Source organism: Rhipicephalus microplus, chromosome 6 (assembly GCF_043290135.1).
Source record: "Rhipicephalus microplus isolate Deutch F79 chromosome 6, USDA_Rmic, whole genome shotgun sequence".
NCBI classification, from domain to species: domain Eukaryota; kingdom Metazoa; phylum Arthropoda; class Arachnida; order Ixodida; family Ixodidae; genus Rhipicephalus; species Rhipicephalus microplus.
In genome coordinates, this window is record NC_134705.1 from 162,547,224 (window position 1) to 162,571,817 (window position 24,594).

Below are 24,594 nucleotides of genomic sequence, written 5' to 3' on the forward strand. Positions count from 1 at the left end.
GTAAAAAACCATGGGCACCCAGAGGGGGGCACAAGGGGGGCGGCGCCCGAGCTCCCTCTCGGAATTTCGGATATTTATTTTTTCTGTGCTGTTCATTAGCACACTCAAGTCGTGGCTTTCAGGATTACATTTTATTTCGCACGTTACACACTATCCACTAACTTGCTTGTCGTGTCATGGAATTGAAAGAGAGGCTGCCAGTGCTGGATGACCTCCGCCCTGCCCTCCTCCCGCCCCATCTTGTGTTTACACCCGCCTGCAAAAAGTTCAAGGGACTCCCTCGGCTACAGGCGTCGCGCGCTAGCATGTGGTACATTCTCCCCTCGCATATATAAGGCAATCAGTTTCAGATCATAGTTTTTCCGTGACCTATAACTATCTACACATCTTTAGGCTTCTCATGGTTGACTTCACCTATTATACCTAGGTGACCTGTAAAAGACATGCATATATCAGACACTACGGCTGACAAATAAATCATTGTAGCTCGCAGCTGCTGCGGTAACCTGCATTGCTTCAGAAGCTCCTCTTCCCCCCTTTTCCCAGTGCAAATAGCCAGTCGCGCTAAGCCTACCTTAGTTAACCCCTCATCCCGGCCTTTCTTTTGTCCTCATACGCCTTTATTAGCGAAATTTTTTCCTGTAAATAATGTATCAGCTAGCCCACAAGACGTCCTCTTCTACTACGCTCAGTGATGACCAATCCACAATATTAGTTGGTTTATTATGTGACGCCACAGATCATCACACGTCATATGGTTGCTTTTTTTTTCTTTTCATGGACACATTCAGCAAAATCAAGCAGGTGTGCCATTTCAGCTACGCGCAAAAATATGGCGAAGTCACGCAAGGCTTAAACAGCGTAAATTGATAATTTTGAAGTCTCATGTGGTTGCTTCTATAGTTCGTTTATAGCTAGGTGACGCAGGTTGTTTCTAGCTGCATCTAGGCCGTTGCTAGTATTTCACTAGGTGATGCTAGGCAGCTTCTGGGCTTCTTCTCAGGGCAGGGAAGTTCGCGTCAAATTACCGTCAGCCCACAGCCAGTCACAGACACTGCGCGCACATCGGAACTCCAGAGACGGAAACTCGTGCTGAAACCGAGCGTTCGCGCCTATACCGCAGATCTACGGGCACGTCGTAGTTCGCGTAAGCGTTTAGGGCGAAGCTCCTTCCCCGTGGGTCGTTTGTCCCGTGTTTGTAGTAGTAGCCACCTCTCGTTTAGTCCTTGGAATGTCCGCTTGATGGCGGTGCTTGTATATGATGAATATATGATGAAAAGATGCAAGATGGCGGTACTTGAAGTGTTCACTAGATGGACGGACAGATATACGGACACATGGACACACGAATGGATGCACGGACGCTTCGCCCCACTAATCATAATTCACTCCGTGGATATGCTGTGATTTTTTTTCTATCATTTTGGGGTCTTTTGGTAGCCGCCATTGCCTTTGCCGTTCCCTAGTATCCGCTGAAGCACTCCGTACAGATGCTTCAGCGAAGCTGCTGAACCGTGCGGCCATGGTGTTATCACTGGATTAATCTCAACGCTTTATTATTATTCTTTTTTTTCAATTGATGGTTACGTTCGTCGGTCTAGAAATCTTAAATGGTGCTAGCTGCTCGACTGTTGGATGCATCATGTTTAGTTGCCCAGCGATGAGTAGTGGTATTTGCCCTGTTTCTGTGGTACATTGCCGCAGAGACTACTCCCCATCACCTGTTTTTTTAAGAGAGCCAGCGAGCCGCTGTGTGGGGCGTCTACAGTGCCTCGCGCGTGCTCGCGCATCTTGTGGCACATGCGTATCGGGCAGGGGCACGAGCTATAGGGTACTGACCTGCGAGTTGATCACAAAGTGACACGTGTGTAGAACGCTTTAGTGGACTCTTCCATTGCTTCATACCTGCTTATCTGGGCACAAGTCAAGGAAGTTTAAAAAATTGCTGGAGTGGAAATTTTTGCCCACGAGTGAATCCGTGCCAACTGTAAGATGGCGGCTGCGGCAACCATATTACTAGGGGCATAATAAGCTGTACTGAGAAGGAGCTTTTCTCTCGCACGCCCAACAAGTTAAACGTGGCAACCTTTCAGGGTCAATTAGTGCTCAAAGTGCATCATTGTGTTACCAGTTTTATTTAGTAAGTTTTGAATTCAAGAAAAATTTATTGGAGATTATTACTAGTCTCTGTGGTAATTTTTTTTCGGAAACAGCTATCTTTTAATTTATAATTAACGTAGCCTTTGAACTAACGAACCAAAGCCACTTGATCTCTAAGTGGGCACCACCAGAAAGTAGCATGGTTCTGGGACCTTCGGAGGGCAAAAGCTTGCTTCAATACTGCTGGCAAAGCATTGCGGGAGCTTCCACTCCAGCAATTTTTCTTTTACACCTCTTTTGCGCAAGTTCGCCTATGATAAATCATTGTTTGTGTGTTCCCTCTTGCAATACTGACAATATACTCGTTCACGGTGATCACGGTAGTTTGTTTTTTTTGTACACATTTCTACTCACCAAAGTTTTTACGGCCGCCTTTATGAGCCCACCTCCGGCAAGTCATAGATGTTCTGCATTGTTCATCTCAAAGCTGCCGTCATTTTGGTGCATGCAGGTTTTCTGTAGTACTTTCAGGCACTGATTTTGCTCGGTGTGTGATCATGTTTCATCTGCTCGCGTGCATGCATGGTAACCATTAAACTTTGCTTGCATGGTACCATTAAACTATTAGTGCTCTATTGGCATTTGCATTAGCGTGGTAACATTCGAAACTACGACCCGTGGGTGTGAGCCATGCTTTTAGGACACCATGATCATCATCATCTACGGCTGGTGCCGTTGCAATCCCGCACATAGCGTGGCCCGCGGCGCCTAGCGCCAGCACGAACGACCCGCGTACCGCCTCGAGTCACAACAGCGTTTATACGGAGAACACGGTGTATGAAGGTCTTACACCGTGGAAGAAGCGCACCGAAACATGAAAACAGCGTAAGACTAGCGTCGGTAAGAACGTGGCCGCGTTTGGGCAAGGCTGTGTCTTTAAGGACTATATAGCCGAGCAGTGAACTGGGTCATGGGTGCCTTGTCGTGGAAAACTCTGACCGGGTTCTTTCTATTGCCGCTCGCTTTATCACCCAGCTGCATGTGCTGCGCCCCCGTTAATGCCAGCTCTCGAATTCGTCGTGCGGTCTTCAAGCGCGACCGGCCGCCAGCAGGCGACGGCGGAATACCAATCGCCGGCCACCAACTAGGCGCTGCGGGAGGTGACGTCGACGCTGTTGCCACGGTAACGGCTGCTCCGAGGCCGCACCAGGAACGGCCACCATTGCTGGACGTCGGCAGGCTCTTGCGGATGATCGTGGCGCCTTCCGATGGTAACGCAACCGATCGCCAGCGACGAGATGTAGTAGACGGCAACAAGTCCCACCACGATCAACAGGAGTCTGCTGCAGTGAAGAGTGCGCGCATCGATGCGTCCATGGCCGAACTGGTGGCCTTACAGACGTTTGATGGCGACGTTGCCTGGATCAAAGCCACGTTCGTTAACGACTCGACCAGCAGCGTCGGTCGCAGGCACCGTCGCCGTACGAGACCGTACAGCTGTGAAGAGAAGCTGGCACTGCTCGTACCTGTGGTCGCTTTCGCGTTGCCTTTTGTCGCGTGGCTCTTTTGCATGATGGTATGCATCGCGCGGGCTTCCGTGAAACGACCGTACTAAGGAACGTGCGCCACCGAAATGACTGAGTTCATTACAAGCGACATGAGACGCGCGTTGTGAGAGCTTGCGTTGGACCAGTGGGCTAGAGAAATATCGCTCAAGCGTGGTCGAAATGATATTAAGATAAGCATTAAGGTTCCGTTAATTTTTTACTTCCGGGCATAAGTCGCATAGCTCGCGGGCGCAGAATGTAGCGAGGGGGGGGGGGCGAAGTGGTTTTACTTTTTGTTACCTTCCGACCGGAATTTCTTTAACGCTTGGACACTTTTGTTATGATGCGACCGAGAGCAATGAAATTATCTTTTTCGATAAACTACTGGTTAGTCAGCACGTCTCTGGAAGATGGGTGCTTAATTACCGGTGCTGTTTTCCTGGGCTGTTTCTTGCCGTTTTGGTACGGGCCGGGACAACCGGTATTGCCAGAACAAAAGCCGCCGGGATCAAGAGTCGTCTGGCGACTTCCCGCCAGAGCAAGGGCGTTGGAGCCGTGGCATCGTTAAGACGCAGATTGACAGAACGGATTTCTCACTCTTGACATGGACGTCCGGAGGGGGGTCAATGGGGGCGGATGCCTCCCCTTGGAATTTCAAATAATTTTCTATGCAGTCTCAATAAGCTGCACAGCTTGATTAGCGCACTCAGGTCCTACATATCCATGGGCACATCCTTCAGGTTTGCCAGCCAACTACGCGTTTCGCACACTACTACACATCACAATAGCGAAATGCCGCACGTCCTTGCTGACAGTGTGATGATTTGACACTTAAAATTGGTCGCAAATCGTATATGCTTCCATATATGCATCTTGCGCTGCGCGGTGCAGACCAATGGGAATTTCGAATTTTTTTAAAGGGCCCTAGACTGCCAAGAGGTTAAAATTTAGTTGTGGTGTAGCAGTTGTGAACGAGTTTTCAACAAACACTTACCCGCAAGTTTTTTTCTTCTTTTTTTCTAAACAGCGCCGAACTAGCGGAGTTACACCTGTTTGATGACCCAATTAAAGAGGCCCTCGCTGCCTGGTTTCGCTCTTTCCTTCGCTATGCTCCGTTCATCGGCTCGTCTCTCATCCAAGTGGTCCTTCTTGCGTTGACTAGCATTGACTTCCAACTGAGATTTGATTTGTAAGTCAGCGCTAGTCTTTGTCGGTTCCTTGCCCTTGTGTCTCGCGTCTGTCACACACCTTGCTCCTCCTTACTGTGCGAGGCAGAAGATCGGCATGCATGCGAACCGGCAGGCAGAGAGAAAGACCTTTTATGGATGCGAGCAGATGCGAATGGCGACGTCATGGCGACGCTGGGGATACGGAAGGCCCGGAGATGACAATTGTTTCTTTGAATTTTGCCTTATGCTCTATCTTATTAAGCCTATATTTCCCCTCTAAGCTATAATCCCTAGACTAAGATATTGTCCCTAGATTTCTGACAACTGCCTGCTCGCACGCACAGATGGTATCTGCCGCCATTTTCTTCCCAACTTGGACTATTAGCCAGGTACGTCTGCGCACTATAAGTGGACAATATGCCAACGCGACGCGCCTTTCCAATCCGGTCCGTGCCCTGTCGTTAGCGAGCAGCGGACGCGTTTGACCAGCTGCTGGGAAAGCGTTAGGGACGAACATGGCTACTGAAACAAGCGTTAGCCAATAAGATTCGTCGGTGGCACTTCATTGGTTATCGGTACTTAATAAATAGGGAAAAATATATGTACTTTAGTCTAAACTATCGAGGGAGATGTTTCTTAGCATTTGAGGCACACCCACGGCTCATAGCGCTGCCGCGTTTTTGATGGTGACGACATTCTGAACTTCATGCGCGCGTCTAGTTCAAACATTAAAGAAATGATCGGAGGTGGTTTAGTCATTTAAAAATTGTGCACTTTATGGGGAGGGAGTGAGCCAGGGTTGCCGTTGGGTGGACCGAAAAAGGAGTCAGCATTCAAGCCAGAAGTGGCCGAAGCAGCCATTCTCTTTAATTTTATTGCTAAATTTGTAGCACGTAGAACAGAACTTCTTCTACTGGAACGTTTTAAAATTTTTCGACAAGTAATGCCATTTTCACTAAGCAAGACCTATAGAAATAGGAGCACAAACTTAATTTCCATCTTGCTTGAACTTGATATCACAGATAAGTTAGAAATATATTGTGAAGAAGAAAACCCATCATTGGCAAGCAACATCACCACCACTTGAGTACTGGGTTCTGGGCTTCTCTCGTTCGCCTCGTGCTGATCGTCGCCGACATCTGCTTGACTGTTGCTCTGTCCCGACCGCGTTTTCATCGTAGAGCCACCGATGCAACACACATCAACACACCCCTTTTCAATTGGTTGAGGGTGCTGACATTCCCCGTCACCTAAACCTGGAGCTGCGCAACCGAACGCTACCTCCTATCATGGCCACCAACAACGTGCAACCTGGCTCTTCCACTCCATCCTCCAGCAACCCCAGCGTTCTTCGCTTGCGAGAGCCCAAGGTCTTTAGCGGAGGTGATGAGACCGACGTGGAAGACTGGTTCACCCACTACGAACTGGTGAGTGCAAACAACAAGTGGGATTACGCGGACAAGTTGACTAACGTCATCTTTTACCTCGCTGACGTGATCGAAATGTGGTTTAACAACGATGAAAACGACATTACGACGTGGTCCATCTTTAATACGTCGTTTGCTGGCGTTTTCGGTCGACCCGCTGTCCGCAAGTCCAGAGCCGAACAATGCTTGCGGACTCGCGCACAGAAGCTATCGGAATCCTCCACCAGTTACATCGAAGACATTATTGGTCTTTGCAACCATGTGAACACCGCCATGCCCTGGTCGGAGAAGATTCAACACATCCTCAAAGGGATAAATTACGGCGAACTTCAGATGATCCTGGCCCGTAATCCTGCCACCGTTGCAGAACTTGTCACTTTATGTCAAAGTTTCGACGAGTTGAGGAAGCAGTGCGCCCTGACTTGGCCATTTTCCTCACACGCCGGCTCGCTCTCCAGTTTTACTTCTGTTCCCGATCACTCACCAACCCTGCAAGAGATTAAAGACTTTGTGCGTGAAGAAGTAGCTCGGCAACTGTCGTTGATTCCCTCCACGCAGCAGCCGCCGTCCTCTCGTCTGCCCTCACCACTCCGCGACGTTATTGCCGAAGAGGTAGCTCAGGCTGTTCCCGCCGCTGCCCATCAGCAGCCTGTGGCCATGCCTGTTCCCCATGCGTCGGCTATGCTGCCCGTGACCGCGCCTCTTACGTATGCCCAGGTGGTACGCAGCAGACCCCGCCAGCAGCATTTTACACCCATGTCTTCACTTGCTCCCCCCTCCGCCCCTCTTTCGACACCTTGGGCTGCACCGCGAGTGAGCAATTCGTGGCGCACTCCTGACAATCAACCAATCTGCTACGCCTGCGGTACTCCAGGACACCTGGCACGATATTGTCGCCATCGCTTCCAACCACTCCCCGACGCTACTCGGCCGTTACCGTATGACCCACAGCCCATGCACCTACCTGCTCCCTATCCCTCACCGCAGTATGGCTACAGTCTCAGTCAACCGAGATTCCATCTCAGACTCACTCTCCCCGCTCCCCATCTCCTCGCAGGCGATGACTGTCCGCAATGTGTCCCCAACCCGTTTCCTCCAACCAGGAAAACTGAACGCCGCATTTCCAGAGGCAAGAACTGCGCCCTCGTCGAAATGCCCAAGTCCTCGCATTTCACCTGCTACTGTCATCGCCATATCTGTCGATGGTGTTTCTACCTTTGACCTCGTCAACACAGGTGCTGCCGTTTCTGTTATAGCCGCCCAGCTCTGCTGCTCCCTACGCAAAGCGACCACGCCGCTCTTTGGACTATCGCTTTGTACGGCTAGCGCGCAACCAGATAATTCGATCTCTCGGCACCTCTATGGCCCGCAAATTCATTCAAGGCTCTATGTACGTTGTCGAGTTGATCCTCCTTTCGGTGTGCTCGCATGACATTATCCTCGGGTGGGACTTTCCGTCAGATCATCATGCTGTCATCGACTGCGCACGTGCTGAAGTTCAATTTTCACACCTGTGTGACGAACCTTTGCACGAAACTCTTGAGCGGTCGCCAAAACTCGTCGTGCGTGAGGACACTGAAATTCCGCCAGCCTCTCTTGCCGTTGTCCATGTTTGCTGCGATGACCATAACGATGCTAAGGTAATGTTTACACCTTCCGACATTTTCGTGAGCCGCAAAGCCGTTTCCTTGCCTTTCGCTGCACTTGACGTCACTGCTGGCCGAAGCAATATTTTCGTCCACAACCCCCTTTCTGCACCGCTTACACCACTTGCCGGCGAATGTCTCGGTCGAGCTGAGTACCTTGTTCCTTCTATATTCCTTAACATGCCAGACGAATCGTGCAGTAGCGCCTCGACCGAACTTCATGCCCTTTCCCCACTGGAATGCTCGTCGAGTGACATCTTGTAGAGTTTCATCGCCAAAACCTTAAGTGCCCAAGAACGCGCCCAGCTTCTTCATCTCCTCCAGCACTTCGCAGATATACACTGATAGGCCCGTCTCGTCCAGCAGCTCATCAGGTGCCGTTGTAATTCCGGCTACAGCAATGACAATCAAATTTAAGTTGTCGCATATGACTACATCTACGGCATCAGAGCTTGCAGCCATAAGGGCTGCTTTACAATATCTCGTTCAATAGCGTCCAGGAAAACGGGTCATATTCTGTGATTCGAAGGTAGCGCTTCAGAGTTTGCAGTCTGCCATGTGTAGGAGAAATCATGAACAATTTGTCCATGAAATAAGACATTGCCATCATGAAGCTCTACCACGAGGGCATGGTATTATATATCAATGGCTGCCTGGACATATCGGTATTACCGGAAATCAATTAGCCGATGATGCAGCCCGCTCAGCCCATGAAGGAACCCGTGTGGTCCCTATTCCTCTATCAAGGAATGATGCAGCAAGACAACTTCACCTGCTGGCTCGAGATCTTACACGCACGTTCTGGTCGTCTACCAGCTTCCAAAGGTGCCAATTATATGAACTGGATCCTTCGCTCAAGACAAACTACCATCAAAACTTTCCCGCTCCGATGCGACACTGTTATGCCGCCTTTAATTGGGTGTTTCATTCACAAAGGTGTACTCCTTTCGCATTGGTATGGCAAACACCTCTACATGCGACGACTACTGCGGAGCTGAAGAGACCATTGGATACGCCCTGTGCAGCTGCGCTTGCTACGACACACAGCGATGCCAGCTCCGGATGGTTTTGAATCAACTTGACTCCAGACCATTTTGTGTGCAGAAGATTCTAGGACCTTGGGCATCTGCCTCAGTTGCGCAGAAAGCGACTAAAGCACTGCTACTTTACTTAAAGTCAACAAACCTGAGCGACTGCCTGTACACTGTGTGTGCTCCCCCGAGTGCGCTCGTGATTGCGTGTACCTTCTTATCTCTCTACAACCTCTTTTCCCCCTTCATCCCTTCCCCAGTGCAGGGTAGCGAACCGGATGTGTGTCTGGTTAAACTCCCTGCTTTTCCTTGCATATTTATATCTCTCTCTCTCTCTCCAGCACTTCGCAAATTCATTAGACGTTTCTCAGCCGCAATTGGGTCGCACTCTCACAGTGCACCACTACATTGACACCGGTTCGCACCAGACATTGCGTCAAAGACCGTACCATGTCTCAGGCTACTGCAGAACGTCACGTCATCAACGACCAGGTTGAAGAGACGCTACGCCGTCGCGTTATTCAACCATCGCACAGTCCTTGGGCATCTCCTCTTATTCTAGTTCGAAAGAAGAATCGATTCAATTTTGCGTTGACTACCGACGATTAAACAAGGTGACGTGGAAAGACGTCTATCCATTACCGCGCATTGATGACGTCCTTGACAGCCTCCAAGGAGCCAAATTCTTCTCCTTCTTAGACTTAGGATCTGGATACTGGCAGGTTCCTATGGAAGAAGCTGATTGCCAGAAAACTGCCTTAATTACACTAGATGGCCTGTACGAATTTAATGTAATGCTCCTGCCACGTTTGAACGACTCATGGAAAACACACTGCGTGGATTGAAGTGGTCTGTGTGTCTATGCTACCTCGGCGACATTGTCGTTTTCTCTCCAGATTTTCCTACACATCTGCTTCGGCTTCTACTGGTTCTGACGTGTTTAACCAACGCTGGGCGCCAACTGAACCTTAAAAAGTGCCGCTTCGCGTCGCGAGAGCTGTTCATCTTGGGCACATCGTGTCCAAACATGGTGTTCTACCCGACCCTGCAAAACTTCGAGCAGTCGCTGAGTTCCCCAAACCTAGTACACTGAAAGAATTACGCAGTTTCGTCGGACTATGCTCGTACTTCCGGTGCTTCATGCGTAATTTTGCGTCGATCATGTCACCACTGACCAACCTCCTACGCGATGACGCAGACCTTTCATCCTGGTCTCCTGACTGCGACGTTGCGTTTGCCACGCTCCGTAGTCTGCTAACAGCTCCATCCCATTCTTTGGCATTTCGACCCAACAGCTGCAACGGAAGTTCACACAGACGCTAGCGGGGTTGGTCTTGGTGCTGTCCTCACCCAACGCAAGCCGGGCTACTCCGAAAACCTCGTCGCTTATGCGAGTCGCACGCTCACTAAAGCTGAGGCCAAATACAGCGTCACTGAAAAGGAGTGCTTGGAGCTATAGTGCAGGCGCTTCGCAAGTTCCGCCCTTATTTGTACGGTCGCCTATTCGACCTGGTAACAGACCACTATGCACTTTGTTGGCTCGCCACATTGAAAAATCCTTCTGGCCACCTAGCTCGGTGGGCACTGCAAATCCAGGAGTACGACATTCGCATCATCTATCGCAGCGGACGCAAGCATTCTGACGCCGACGCCCTGTCCCGTTCGCCTTTACCTCCCTACTCGGCCTGCGGAACCATTGGTACCAACTCCGTTGCATCTCTCGACCTCGAATCCTTGGCCAGTGAACAACACAAGGACCCGCGGATCGCTTCCCTTTTTGACTGTCTCACTGGATCGTCAACCACTGTGGTATCACGATCTCTCCGACGTCAAGCTGCTCATTTTGCCATCCGTGATCGGCTGCTACACCGACGCAACTACCCCCTGAAGGTCGTAAGTGGCTCTTGGTTGTCCCCCGCAGCTTGCGATCACAAATATGCGCCTCCTTTCACGACGATCCCCAATGTGGCCATGCCGCGGAGTTTTCAAAACTTATGAACGTATTGGCCATCGCTTCTACTGGCGCGGAATGTATAATTTTGTTCGAAAATTCGTTATGGGCTGCCCTGACTGTTAACGCCGCAAATCACCGCCTTTCCACTCGTCCGGTGCGCTTCAACCGCTTCCGTGCCCTGCAAAACACTTCGATCGAATCGGAATTGATCTCTATTGCCCTCTACCGACAACATCAGATGAAAATCGGTGGATCATAGTCGTTGTGGACCATTTAACACGCTACGCTGAGACCACCGCCCGTCCAAGTGCCACTGCCCGGGACGTAGAGTCCTTCGCCCTCCATCGCTTCATACTACGCCATGGTGCACCTCGAGAACTACTAAGTGACGGAGGTCCAGCCTTCCTATCAGAGGTCGTCACGGCTCTGCTTTCTGAATGTCATGTTGTTCATCACAAAACCACGGCCTACCACCCACAGACTAACGGGCTCACGGAAAGATTTAACCACACTCTCGGCGATATGCTCGCCATGTATGTGACATCTGATCACACTAACTGGGATCGCATTCTTCCATTAGTCACGCTTGCATACAACACCGCGGCACAGTCTACCACTGGATTTTCACCTTTCTTTCTTTTTTGGAAGGCAAACCTTCCCACACCATTGACACTCTCCTTCTGTACCGTCCTGACGCATCCGAATGCCCATCTGTGTTCGAAGCTGCCCGAAATGCGGAAGAGTGCCGTGAACTTGCACGCACCTTTACGTCACAAGAACAGCAGCGCCAGAAAGAAAACAACGCCGACTCTTCACGAAGCCCAAGCTATTCCCCGGGATCACTTCCATGACTGGCTGTTTCTTACCAAACCCCCGGCCTTTCCTCAAAACTCGTCCCGAAGAACGAGGGTCCTTACCGCGTTTTGGAGCAAACCTCGCTGGTTAATTTTCTCATTGAGCCACTTTCCCCATCTGATGACATGCGCCGGCGTGGACGTGACATCGTCCATGTAGCCCGCGTTAAGCCATATCATAGCCCCCTGCCTCCAGACTCTTAGGTCGCCAGGATGGCTCTTTTTCGGCGGGGGCAAATTGTGAAGAAGAAAACGCATCATTGGCAAGCAACATCGCCACCACTTGAGTACTGGGTTCTGGGCTTCTCTCGCTCACCTCGTGCTGATCGTTGCTGGCATCAGCTTGACCGTTGCTCTGTCTCGACCGTGTTTTTATCGTAGAGCCACCATCGAAACACACGCCAATAAATCCCTTTTCATATGAACAAATTATATTAAAATCGGAGCTTGTGCATTTATGTAGGTTATATAGAGTTCTTGCCAGATATAGAGTAGTTTCGGAACATTCAACTAAGCACACTCTGTCAGTTTACATGTTATTGCGCCACCTTTCACACGACAGTTCATAACATCAGCACACATGTCGAGCAGCGTGGGCAGTGTGCTGGCCACGCATTCACCAGCATGCACGGAACTACGCAACTATAGATTTTCATGCACATGACGCGGGTTGAGTTGGGTTTCCTGCTGGTGGGAGCAGGACAGGAGCGTGCGACAACGGCTGACACAACAGAAAAGGCTTCGAAATAGTGTATTTCATCAGCAAATATCAAGAAAAATGGCTACTTGATGTGCCACAACAGAAGTTCAAAAGTAGCCATGTAGCCAACCTGAAATTTTTGACACCAGACAGGCTTGTTATGCGGCCAGTTTGTTGCAAAGTATCCACCAACGGCAACCCTAGTGTGAACAGTGCCAGTGTGAAGCCGCATGCGCTGCTATGTTAAAGCAGTCTCTCCCCTTTAGGTGATTGCCAGACAAACCTTGGTATGGCAGTCTTCATGAAGCTGGCTTGGACGTAGCACTTGAATCGAACTCGGGAAACTATATTGAACTTGGGTATTTACGAACACGACAATGCTTCAACGTCAATGCCTATAAAAATTCACATTACATTAAGCAAATATAGCTGTACAGCCGCAGAATTTCGCTTTTCTTCAAGGAAAGGTACCTTCCCACGTGCATTTGGGAGAGCAAATGGTGTAATTAGCAGGGCGCTGCACAGAGTGATTGGAAACTACCGCTTGTCATTGCGTGCTCTCTCCCATGACTGCTTGTTGTGGGCTCGTCGTGCGGGTTACGCTTCTTTGGTTCTTTTATTAACGAAATGAATGCCTTACAATGGAAGAACCGGGCAGTTCTCTGCAAGGCTGGCGAGAATCAACACAGTCTAATGTAGATAAAGTAAGTCATATGATGCTGCTGGTGTGCAGCGGGCAAAGAAGCAAAGTCAGCACGATTAAATAACAAAGTCTACAATAAGATGAAAGCGGACTAGTGCCTACTGGCAGCCAACAAGCGCACAGCTTCGTATGATGACATTGAGGAGCTGTTTAAGTCGATAGCGCATTTTCTCGTGCATAATCCCTTTCTGCATATGACCTGCACCACCAACTATACACCGTGGGAAAAAAAAACAAAATTCTGCATATTACCGAAAGAACATTGCATTACCCTGAAGCAGTGCCACTTCTGCACTGAAACTTGCACTGTAATTTCAGCAATTCTTTAAAAGCTATGTATCAGGTATGCAGTATATCAAACTAATTCCTTTTACTTTTTGTGAGTTTGATATACCCGGATTGAACTCTACTATGGCACCTGCTTTTCCGACGCCCCACGAAAAAACGCATACAGAGAGTGTTTAAAACATTTTATTTGCTTTTGTTAAGCAATATTGTCACGCTCATGCCGACTGTACAAATATATATTTCACAACACTAGCAACACGAGCAAAAGTATGTTTCAAAGGAGCTACCCTCACACCAATATAAGCATTCTTCCGAGGCCAGCCATTCTAGAAAGGCCGTCATTGCACATCTATTCTTATGCTTCACACGTCTCTGAGACCCCATAATCACCACCACCGCATCTGCACGGCTTCTCCAGAGGTTGTTCCCGCTGTTGAATAGCTCGATTAATTTACATCTGAGGGGTTTAATTTTTTACTTCCTCAAGAAATACGTAAGTGGCATAAAAATGGCAGTTGATTAACAGTAAAAGGTTGGCCAAGTTTTCACAGTGCACAACACGGTCGGTGATGACTTTGAGGTCACATTAAAAAAACACAGTAGGCTCATGCAGCCAAAATGTAGGTAGCAGATAATTGGTGACGTTGGGTAGATGTAACTGAATAGGATGTAGCTGCATTCCATTTAACATCAGCGTGTCAAAGCATTGTTTTAACTCTGGACGTGGCAAAATAGATCCAGGCCAGACAACCCGGACGCATAAAAATGCGCTGACGTGTTACACTCACATTGTATCACAAAGATGACGCACTGCGATATAGCGTGGTCCTCTGTAAAATCCAAACATAAAGAAAGTTATAATTTTTTTAGAAGGGGGCACACGATACGTTGACCTTCATCTGCAACACTTGGCGAGCATTATCGTAATTATGCTACACTATCCCTCAACGATTACACGCTGTCACAACAGTAAGCACAAAAAATGATGATGACAATTTAAAATAAGCTCATTGACAAGATTAAACATGCAATGTAATAGTGAAAGGTCAAGTTGCACAACTTGTTAGGTGAATTAGGCCAAGAATGACATCATACCCCCAAGCCCTAACCAAAAAAAAAAGAGAGAGAAAGTTCTCGCTTGTATTCATTAGTGGGAAATGCAGTTTGTGATAATGCCAGGTGTAGATTTGTGACTATGTTTGATGCCATCTTGCATCAGAAGATGTAACTTATGATAATGCTTATCTTACAACTTGCAGGACATGATTGTGCTCAAGATGTCGTACGTACACAATGCCGTATGTACACAAAATCACAACGTAAACACTCTACAAATGCAACATTGAATGAAGAAGCTCAGGTGTTTTCAACAGACTGGACATATATGCTGTTTGTACAAAAGCTGAAGGCAATAGACGCCACTGCAGATGTGCAACACCTTGCAGGAGATCTACCTTGTTTGTTAGTGGAACCATTGCACCCTGTGTGGCCCACATTCCACAAACAACCACTACCACAGATATTTCCGAAAATGTCTTTGCATGCTCTTGCCCCCTTTTTGTTTTTTATGTGAATACTACATGTAAAATGCAACACAGTCTTCAGACAAGACGACACAAGGCAATGTGCAAACATCATAACTTGCTCGTGCAAGACGTATTAGCACTGCATTTTGACATCTGGGAGCCATGTCTGACCGACACAGAGCGAGAATGCACAAACAAGAGAGAGACTAATTGAAATCCTTTATTCCAAGACATAGTAGCAAGGCATGTTTAATGCAACGTGTGCTATCAATACAGTTGGGCACTTTCATAGTCTAAAGAAAGTAAACTTACACCTATATATTACGTAATAACGATATAAACTTGTCTACACCAAAGAAGGATTTAGTCATAATTGTATGAATGTGCCACATGGAGAATAGATGGCATACAAATAAATATGTACATAGCAATGCAAGTGTGTTTCTCGGCATGCCTTTATTGCCTGTACGTTGCATTCCCACTAAAACCCAAAGCGCGCGTGATACAATACCAAAAAGACCAAATGGCCATACCTGAAAACAAAAGCTCCAGTTCAGACTTGAAAATGTGCTCACTCGTGGTAGCTACGATGCGGACGCATCACCGGTACACTCTGCGTACACTGCGAGCATGTCGTTCAGACAGATGTCATCGTTGCGATTGTGCAATCGAATCGATTGCTGGTCACTATTGGTAACGACCTCGGCGTCGAAAAAGCTGGCTTCGAACTTGAAATCTTTGGGTACCATGATCTTCTTCAGTCCGTGCAGCGTGACAGGAATGGCGAAGCCCGGAAGCCGCTCGTAGCCGTTCGGCAGATGGCGCAAGGAGTCAAGAGAAACGTCTTCCCAACGCCCGTAATCCATGAACCACACTCGCACCTTCTTCTTTGACCTGTGCCGAGAGCGACAGGAATCTTGCGATAAGACAAAAGATGGGAATCTTGTGACAAGAAGAGACGTCCACAGCGATGTCATGGAAGTCACATCTTGTCATTTTTACTTGAAACAAAAATTATAAGCATTCCGACTGCAGCGTATGCGATCGTGAACTACATCTCTCAAGGCACATTACATTAAACAAATCGAGAATACATTTTAAAATGAAAAGTGACATAAGGCGTTAGACGAAGTTCCGATTCTGGGAATATGGTAACCTTACACTGTACCAGCTCTGGTGGCAATGAACTTGTTTGGCTCTAGTGAAAATCTTAAAACTTGCAATTAAGACTGTCAATGTTTTTCAGAGTTCGTAATACCCTGCAAAGTGCGAGGCAGGTATACCATATTTACTCGCGTAATAGATGCACTCGCATAATAAATGCAACCCCAACTTCAGTTGTCAGAATATACAGTCGACTCCTCTTAAACGGAACTCGAAGGGGATCCATAAAACTGCTCCATTTATCAGAAGTTTCATTTCATCATTTAGGGGGAAGACTCTTTTTAGGCAATTTTTCTTTATTTTTTCAGTGATCTTGATGAAACTGCACAGGCTTGTGCATTTTTTTCTGCTTATTTCAAATGTGCAATTACATTTCCTGTAACTCATCTCATTCCCAAGATAATGCAAGTTAAATCCCTATTGTTTAAGGCCTCGTTAAAAAAAGTGCCAAATTAAAAGCAACATTTAAGATATGACAACATAGAATAATGATGAAAAATGGAAATAATGGAATTAGTTTATTTTATTTGACTTTTTTAGTTATCTTATGGCAGATTGAATTTTACACTCTGAAAAAGCAGTTGGCATGCTATTACAAATTTTATAAATAATTATTTGAAAAGGCTTGCTTTCTAAATTCCATTTCAATATTTGCATTCTAAGCACATAGATGTTTCTATAGCAAAAAGAATTATTGTTCTAGCTGCCATAGCTACCGAGATATTGAGGCCTCAAGACTGAACAGTCATAAATTCACATTTTGAGAAAAATGGCAAAAACAGACAACGCACACTTTACACAAAAAACAATAAGAAAATGGATATTTCACAAAGTAGATACTAATATCCACCAGGAACATAGTCTGACTGGTGCTTAGCACTGTGGTGGCACTTTCTTAGTGCTTGCTGGAGCTTTTCACTCGAGGCACGCTTGCGGTTTGAGTCAGCCACTCGCCACCCGTCCTTCTCGGTAATCCGTCTGATGCTTGGGAGGCTGGGGTTGAGATTGAGTTCGTCGAGGATGCCTGTTGACGTCCTCAAGTTGCCGCCGTTGAATTTCATTACTGCCTCCGCAACTGCAGCTTCAACTGCAAACAGTGAAGCATGGCGCTGCTTAGGTGCCAAAGCCCAGATCATAGGATGAAGGCTTTCATTGCTATTCTGGGTTTTACTCCTTCGGCACCTTTCTAAAAGCCCTCTATAAGAGAGGCGCTCATATACTAGCAGAAGAGCCTTGCACACATGTTGAGGCAAATTGTAAAGGTGCCTCGAAGCTGGCTCCTTTTTGGCAGCAGCTGCGTTCTGGCTGCACCAAGAGTCTGGGCCTGTGGGACACAGGCTGTGATTAGACTCATTATCATTAGAAGTGACGTGATAGTAAGTCGCCATAACAGCTCTGTGCATGGCGTCAACATCTCCTTTGTGAGATTTAAGTGCACAGCCGTAGTAAGAACTCAACTTTGTGACGAGGTCCCCGGTGAGCTTTCCCCTTCCTCTAAGGGTTTCACAAGCACCTCTTTTTTGTCTTGCTACTAAATTGTGTAGGACAGTGCCCATACGCTTTTGGACATGATTGACACAGTCCTTTTGTACTTTTATGAAGCTGTAGACATCTGCTTCTTGCAAAGCTAGAAAGGTGCGGCTTCACCATCTGACAAGATTGTCGTGTACTTCAGCCATTTTTTTTAGGGACCTCTCATAGAGGAGCACAGCTGCCTGAACTTCCATTTCGCCAGCTTTTTTTGTACTATTTTTTTGGCACATGTGGGTGTCCTGCCAAGCCCGATATGTCAAGTCGTCTTCCTTCGGTCCACGCTCACACTCGGCACAGTAGTTACTCAAAACAAACCATGTAGTCCAGCACTAGGACAGTGAAGAGCTCGATCACTGCCCCCACGCATATGTGGGACAAGTGCCCGTGCGTCATCCACGAGCCGTCGTAGGAGACTGCAATACTGTTGGCATAGTCAATTTGCAGCTCCTTGTACAGCTCGCGAACTGCACTCGCACACTCGCCATCACTTCTTCAGCCGCGCAATTAGCTGCAGGTGTCAATTTTTGCTTCACATATTTCTGCCACGTTTTCTTGTGAAGTCCGCGATGCAATATTTCCATGGTCGAAAATATATCATTCATAGCCGCTTGACGGTTCCCAGTAGCCTGCATGGCTCGAGCGGCGAGAATGTTGACGATGAACGAATTCACTTTTTGTGCGCCATCCACTCGTGGAGAGCTCCACGCTTGCGCGATGTCGCCACAGTTCACGCAACGCGCACACATCTTCACGGCAAGGCCGTATTGCCTGTCCTGTCTGTGAATACCGACGCTTCCATGGCAAATTTTACATCTCATGGCATCAAGCAGTTGACCGATGCAGCCGAGATTGGCGATCAAAAAACTTGCCTCCTCTTCGCTTTGCTCTGGGGGAGCGGCGCCGGCCGGTGCGTCGTTCCTCAAAAACTCCAATTTTCTCTTCGACGCGGCCGTCAATGCCAGTTCCTGCAGCCTCGAATCGGTCTTTGTACGCCTTACCTGCAGCTCCAATTTCGTTAGCAAGGTTGTGTCACGGTGGCCGCGGCCGCTGCTTTGCGAAGCGTCGGTGGCCAGTAGACCCACTAGGCCTAACTCCCTGTCGGCTCTCTCGGGCGCCTCGGCGATTCCTTCACCGTCGACGGACGAGATGGAGGTCGTGGAGTGTCGATCTGCGCAATGTTCATCTGCATGTTCCAATGATGGATGTGCCGGCGATGCGTCAGGTTTGGGAACATCGCAGGCTGGCGAGGCCGTCAAGCTTGCGACGGCGGCATCAGCGGCATCGGCGGGCGACCCATCCCGTTCTTCGTTGACGCTACTCATCAAGAGATGTGCCTTGAAGTCGTTCACCTGAGCCTTTCTTCTTTTTTTACCGAACTTATGACGGGTGTGAAACTTTCGCGATGATCCCAGCATTGCAACAACTTCGATCGCGAGCACGCTGTCAAAGCACAGGCGGTATGGCAGCACAACATGTTGTTCACGTGTTGTTGACGCGCCGAGCTGAGGATGCGAGCCCAATCAGCCAATGAAGTGGCCACTTCATGGTCACGTGCACTCAACAACACAACCAATAGAGTCGCATACATTGCTTTTTTTTTTCGGTTGCTTTTTTTTTGCCAACCAATAGGTGCAGCAAGGCTATTTGAGAAGGAATCGGAAGATGGAGAAACGCGCTTTAAAACGAGATTAAGGTCACGGCTATAGAATTTGGCAAATGGTAGCTCTGCGTCGCAAAAAAAGTGGTGTTTTTTCGTCAAATTCTGCGCAAATTGAGCTTGCAAGTCCTCTTTGTAATGATATGACAAGTAAAATATCACTTCCTGGAGTCTGAAAATTGGCAGGCAGGTGTAAAAATGCTTGCAGAATTCAGAAACGCCTTTGAAAAAAAAAATTTTTTTTTTTTTGCAATTTTTCGGTCCCAAAGTCCGCCCCCTTAAGCAAAGTACACTTATTTAGTGAATCAAAACCTTTCTTCGAATTGCACAAACCTCACTGTACTCATGAGAATGAGTAAGAGAAAAAAATGAGTGAAAGGTGGTTTGTTTGGCAAACTTGAGCTTGAGTTGTTTTTTCACAAGGTACGCACCCATGCCCGACAAACTAGCCAGAAATTCTGGACAAGCCTTATGCTCAAGATAGCCCTGCAAAAGTTCAACAGCCTCTTTAGCTGATCTGTCTGGTGGCACCACTACACTGGCAACACTGTCCCCACATTCATCGCTGGAAGGTTCATCCTCATCTTTCACTTCGGCAATCATTTCCTCGACAGTCTCCTGATGACAGGTACGAACATTTTCATCAATTGATTTGTAGCCGTGCAAAGTGAAAGGGGCAGAGGGCACGATCTCACTGAATACTGCCTCAATGTCGGCATCAGCAGGGCTTTCTTCTTCATCAGGTACTGCTTCTTGCTCTTGAAAGCCAGCATAATGAAAGCATTTGTGTATTGTTGTTGCCTTCCTCCCAGGCACGGGCCAAGATGTGGATGGCAGCCAATAAATCTATGCTGTAGCATTTCCCGCTGTCTACACAAAGCAGCAATTGATGGAGCAATTGTCTGCGGTAATGAACTTTAATGTTCTGAATAACTCCTTGATCCACCGACTGGATCACTGCTGTTGCATTGGCTGAAGAACTCCAGAGCGATGGCTTGGAGTCAACCTGACCGTGGGCTGGGCAATTATCCACGATGAAGACAACCTTCCTGCCTTGCCTCGTAAATCTTGCGCGTTCCTCCCGTAGCCACTTTTCGAAAATGGCCATGGTCATCCACGCTCTTCTGTTCCCATGGTACGAAACGGGAAGGTGTCGAACGCCTTTGAAACAACGTGGGTGCCTTGATTTTTCTATTACCAACAGCTTCGATTTCCCATCTCCCTGCCTTGTTTGCACCCACCAGCACAGTGATGCGATCTTTACTGCGTTTTCCTCCACTACAGGCCTTGCCTTTGAAGGTGAGAGTATTTGATGGAAGCACCTTATAAATAAGACCAATCTCATCATTGTTTAAGACGTCTCGTGGCTCAAAGCTCGTCAAAATTTCCTTACGCCGCCCCTTTTGTCAGTCGGTGCAAATGTCCCTGTTGACTGCAGCACTCTCACCTGAGGTTGCTTCGAAGACTAGGCCATGGAGTATTTTGAAGCGGCTGAGTCATCAGTCGCTTAGGACGAAGTTCTCAACACCCGTTTTCATGGCGATCTCTCGAGCTTTCTGCTCGAGAATCGGTCCGTTTATGGGCAAATGGGAACTCTGTGCACGCTTGAACCACAGAAAATGAACTTTTTCTAGTTGTTCATGAGGCGCCGTCCGCATCTATTTAGATGTAAAGGTCCTGTTCTTTACAGCGCCTTCAATTTTCTCTCTGCCTTTGAAGATCCACAACACCGTCGATTTCGGGATGTTGTATTTTTTCATCACCTTCAGAAGTCTTGGGCAGGCCGCCTCGATAGAACTCTTAAAGAATTTTCAGCTTTTTTTTCAAGCGTTTCCTTTCCATCGAGCCGAAATAACACCGTGATCCACCGCACTTAGCCGCACACATAGGCCTAACACACAACTGAGAATGGCTACTTAATTGGCCATGGAGGAAGGAAAAAATATAGGAGAGGCCATGACGTCATATTCGTGAAGCCGCCGCATCGCAAACACCCGCACTACCTCCTAGCGGAAAAGAAGATAAACACTTCGCGATTTAACGGCGAGCAGCCGCCGCGGCAGCCTTGGAAGCGGCGCCGGCGGAGTGGAAGTCGGTAGGTGTTCTCTGCCGGCAGCGAGTCGATTCACGAGTACTGCTTCTTTTGCGTGTTTTTTTTTAGGAAAGCCGTGCGATGCCCAGCTGTAGTGTATACTCGGTGCGAATCGCGTGTACCGCCGGGTGTACCTGGTGGCACTTTTCACATATGTTCGCTTCACTGTTGATCAATCATGTATGGTATTTGCATGTGGAGCTCTCAGCCGTACGCTCCGTTGGTTCTTACACATTGTGTCAACTGAGAACATGCGCAAACTTTTGTTTTTAGTGTTGTAGGCATGGTGTCACGTTTTTAGAATTTTTGTCGTTCATACGGAAGGACAATAAACTTTTCTAGTTATCGAATTGAATGTGTATGTATTGTACGGTGTGCACTCGCTGCGTGTTAGTTGTGTGCGCACTGGAATTACACACTTTACGTGCACGATCATGTATACAATACAGCGGTGCCTTCTTACCAATGTGAAGTACGTCAAGCTCTAAGCTGAGTCTTCACGGAATAGCTACGAAGCAAGCTCTCAAAATTGTGCATTACCACACTGACACTATATACGAGCAAAGAACTGCTAATCGGCCTGTAGATAGGGAAATCTGGCAAAGAAAAAAAAAAGGCCTCACGGCGAGCAGAACGCGTAAGTCACTGCTGGATGAGTTTGAATACGATGATGCAAGGGCTGAATGATTTTAGTTACGACACGTACTGGTGCTCTGTGCTGTTGCACAAAAACACTCCACAAAGTACTTCAACACGCCGCGCTCGGGCCTGCCATGCACGAAAAGTCTCAGAAATGTGTGCTCGCAACATTTTACTGCATGCAAACCATACAATATGCGTTAAGTTTACGTTGGGGCTATAAGTCCGCGCAGAAGCGAACCAGCGCTGAGAGCATGCCGCGGAGGGTCTGCTTTTTTGTTTGCGCCATACCGGTTTGTTTGCCCCATAAATTTGTCGTCACTTTCGCCACACTTCTCCCAATGCATTGTGATAGGATAGGGCCTCTCCTCAGTTTTTTCTTCCTCCATGGGATTGGCTGTCTCGAGGTGCTGTCATGGTCCTGAGACTACCTTTGGCCTGAGCGAGTCAATGCTGTGTTTAGAGTTTGTGCCGTTTAACCGTAGGTGACCAAGAAGCACAGTTTCGATTAATCGATGAACTTTACTGCGCAAAACAGAACTCCAGCCATATGAGCCCGTTTAGTTCTGTTTATGAATCATTTTCGTTTAAGCGAGTTTCGTTTGTTGAGAGTCCACTGTAAATGTTTTTTTCCCGCGTAATAAACGCACCCCCTAAATTCCTTGAGAAAAAAAAAAGCATTCTTTAAGAGAGCAGATACGGTACTCAAATCTCATTATAACAAAGTTGCATCTTACACGAAAATAAGTTTGTAATATCTAAAGATTCGTATTAAAGGTATATTCCTAATGCTAAACCTATAGAAAGACTATTATTTATTTGATTAATTATAACAGACATTTCGCTATATTCGGGCTCGATTTGAGTGTATGTAGCAACATTGAATCTTGGTGCATACAACCAGAGCTAGAATTTTCTCTTCATGAAGCCATACTCAAGTAAAACATGTTAGCAGAGTAAGAGATATTAGTCACGAAGTCAATGATTGTGTCGCCAGAGAAATGCTGCTTCTTTAGTGGACAAAATTGCTTTAGAATGAATCCCACTGCTCCTAAATATTTGGATCACTCCTGCTGGTAGGCAGGCCACACGTACCGATCGCCGCTTGCTGCGTCCTTTTCGTTGTGCTTAACAAGTCCAATTTGTCCGCGGTACCACGTCGAGTCCTCCTTGTGCAGAACAGCAACGAGATCACCTGGAACGGGCTCCTCGATTTGTTTCTCTAGGGACACCACGGCGTTCAGTGCTTTCACCATCTTGACTAGGTCTCGTAGAGCCGACACCTCTTGCAGGTAGATTAGCTAAAGAGGAAAGGTAACCAAACAAAAAATAGTAAAAAAATATAACTAAGCCGATTACATGCCATGAAAATGGTCCGACACTGAAGCTGTAACGATAATAAAGGCTTCTAGATTTTTAAAAAAAGTCATTTTGTTTCAATAATTTGAGGAAAAGCATCACCATTGTTGTCATTTTTAAAATCATGATCATAACTTCAATTCTTTTTATTCACATTTCTCTCTGATCATACGACCCACACAAGGCCAACTGCTACTGCTGTTACTACTACTACTACTACTACTACTACTACTACTACTACTACTACTACTACTACTACTACTACTACATGATATATGGTAGACTAAGACAGCTATGTTGTAATGAACACTGAGCATATTTCATCCAACACATTGGTTGCAACACTACAGAACTGTCCCTGGACAAAAAGAAGTGGGAAAATTTGATCGATATTGTCAATAAGGTAGCGTCATGTGATGACTAAAAACATCTGTTTTGCATATAACTGCACAATGAGACTTGGTGTTGAACAGTAAAGCTAGTATATACTTAATACATACCAAAGCGCCATGTTTACATGGACAGACTGGTTGTGAAGCTTCGCCTCAACTCTGAAAGAGCTTAGCGCGCTGCGAGCGGAGGCCGTGGGGCGGCACTGCATCACCACCCGGGTTAGACTGGAGGGAAGCTGGCTGCTGGTGCGCTATGGGGTCAATGCATAATATTGTGGCTTGTCATCTCACAGCGTTCATCGAATAATTATCATTGCGCCTAGTGAGTTGTGCCTGAAGAACGCGAAGGATGCTGTATACATGCTGCTTACCAGGTTGTCGATCCAATTACAAAAGAAATGACAAAAAAGTCTCCGAGTTCCCGCTGTTTACAGACAGTGACCGGCAGGAAAAGCGGAAGCGCACAATGCCAGGACAAGAAACAGGTGGTTTTACATTTGCTTGCACGTGTGGGAAAAGCACTCCGATGAAAGTGACATCGTTCGTGTGGACCAGTGGCTAATCGGAGGTGTTGCCATGAAGTCACTGTGATGATGTTTCGAAACTTTTACTGACGCTGTGCCGAGGATTTTTAACGGCCTCACGGTGTATTTGTAGAGTGCAAAAAGATGCAGAGCTCGCCCACCTACCAAGCGCCGACGGGAAGCATCAGGTGAGCTGCATACTGTGGCTGCATCGACATTGTGCATGATCCTTTTTGACATAGCTGCAATGAATAATGACGCATTTATTGAAGGTGAGTATACCGGCCGC

General features: G+C 47.4%; 1 protein-coding gene across 1 annotated transcript in view; it reads right to left on the bottom strand.

Annotated features, from left to right (window-relative positions):
• Positions 1-24,594, bottom strand: part of LOC119167212 (uncharacterized) — an 86,231-nt gene that overhangs the window by 45,137 nt on the left and 16,500 nt on the right. Inside the window, exon 7 of the mRNA XM_075867896.1 lies at positions 23,126-23,331. Within this exon, the coding sequence (XP_075724011.1) occupies positions 23,126-23,331 (206 nt within the window). The remainder of the gene's footprint in view (positions 1-23,125; positions 23,332-24,594) is intronic.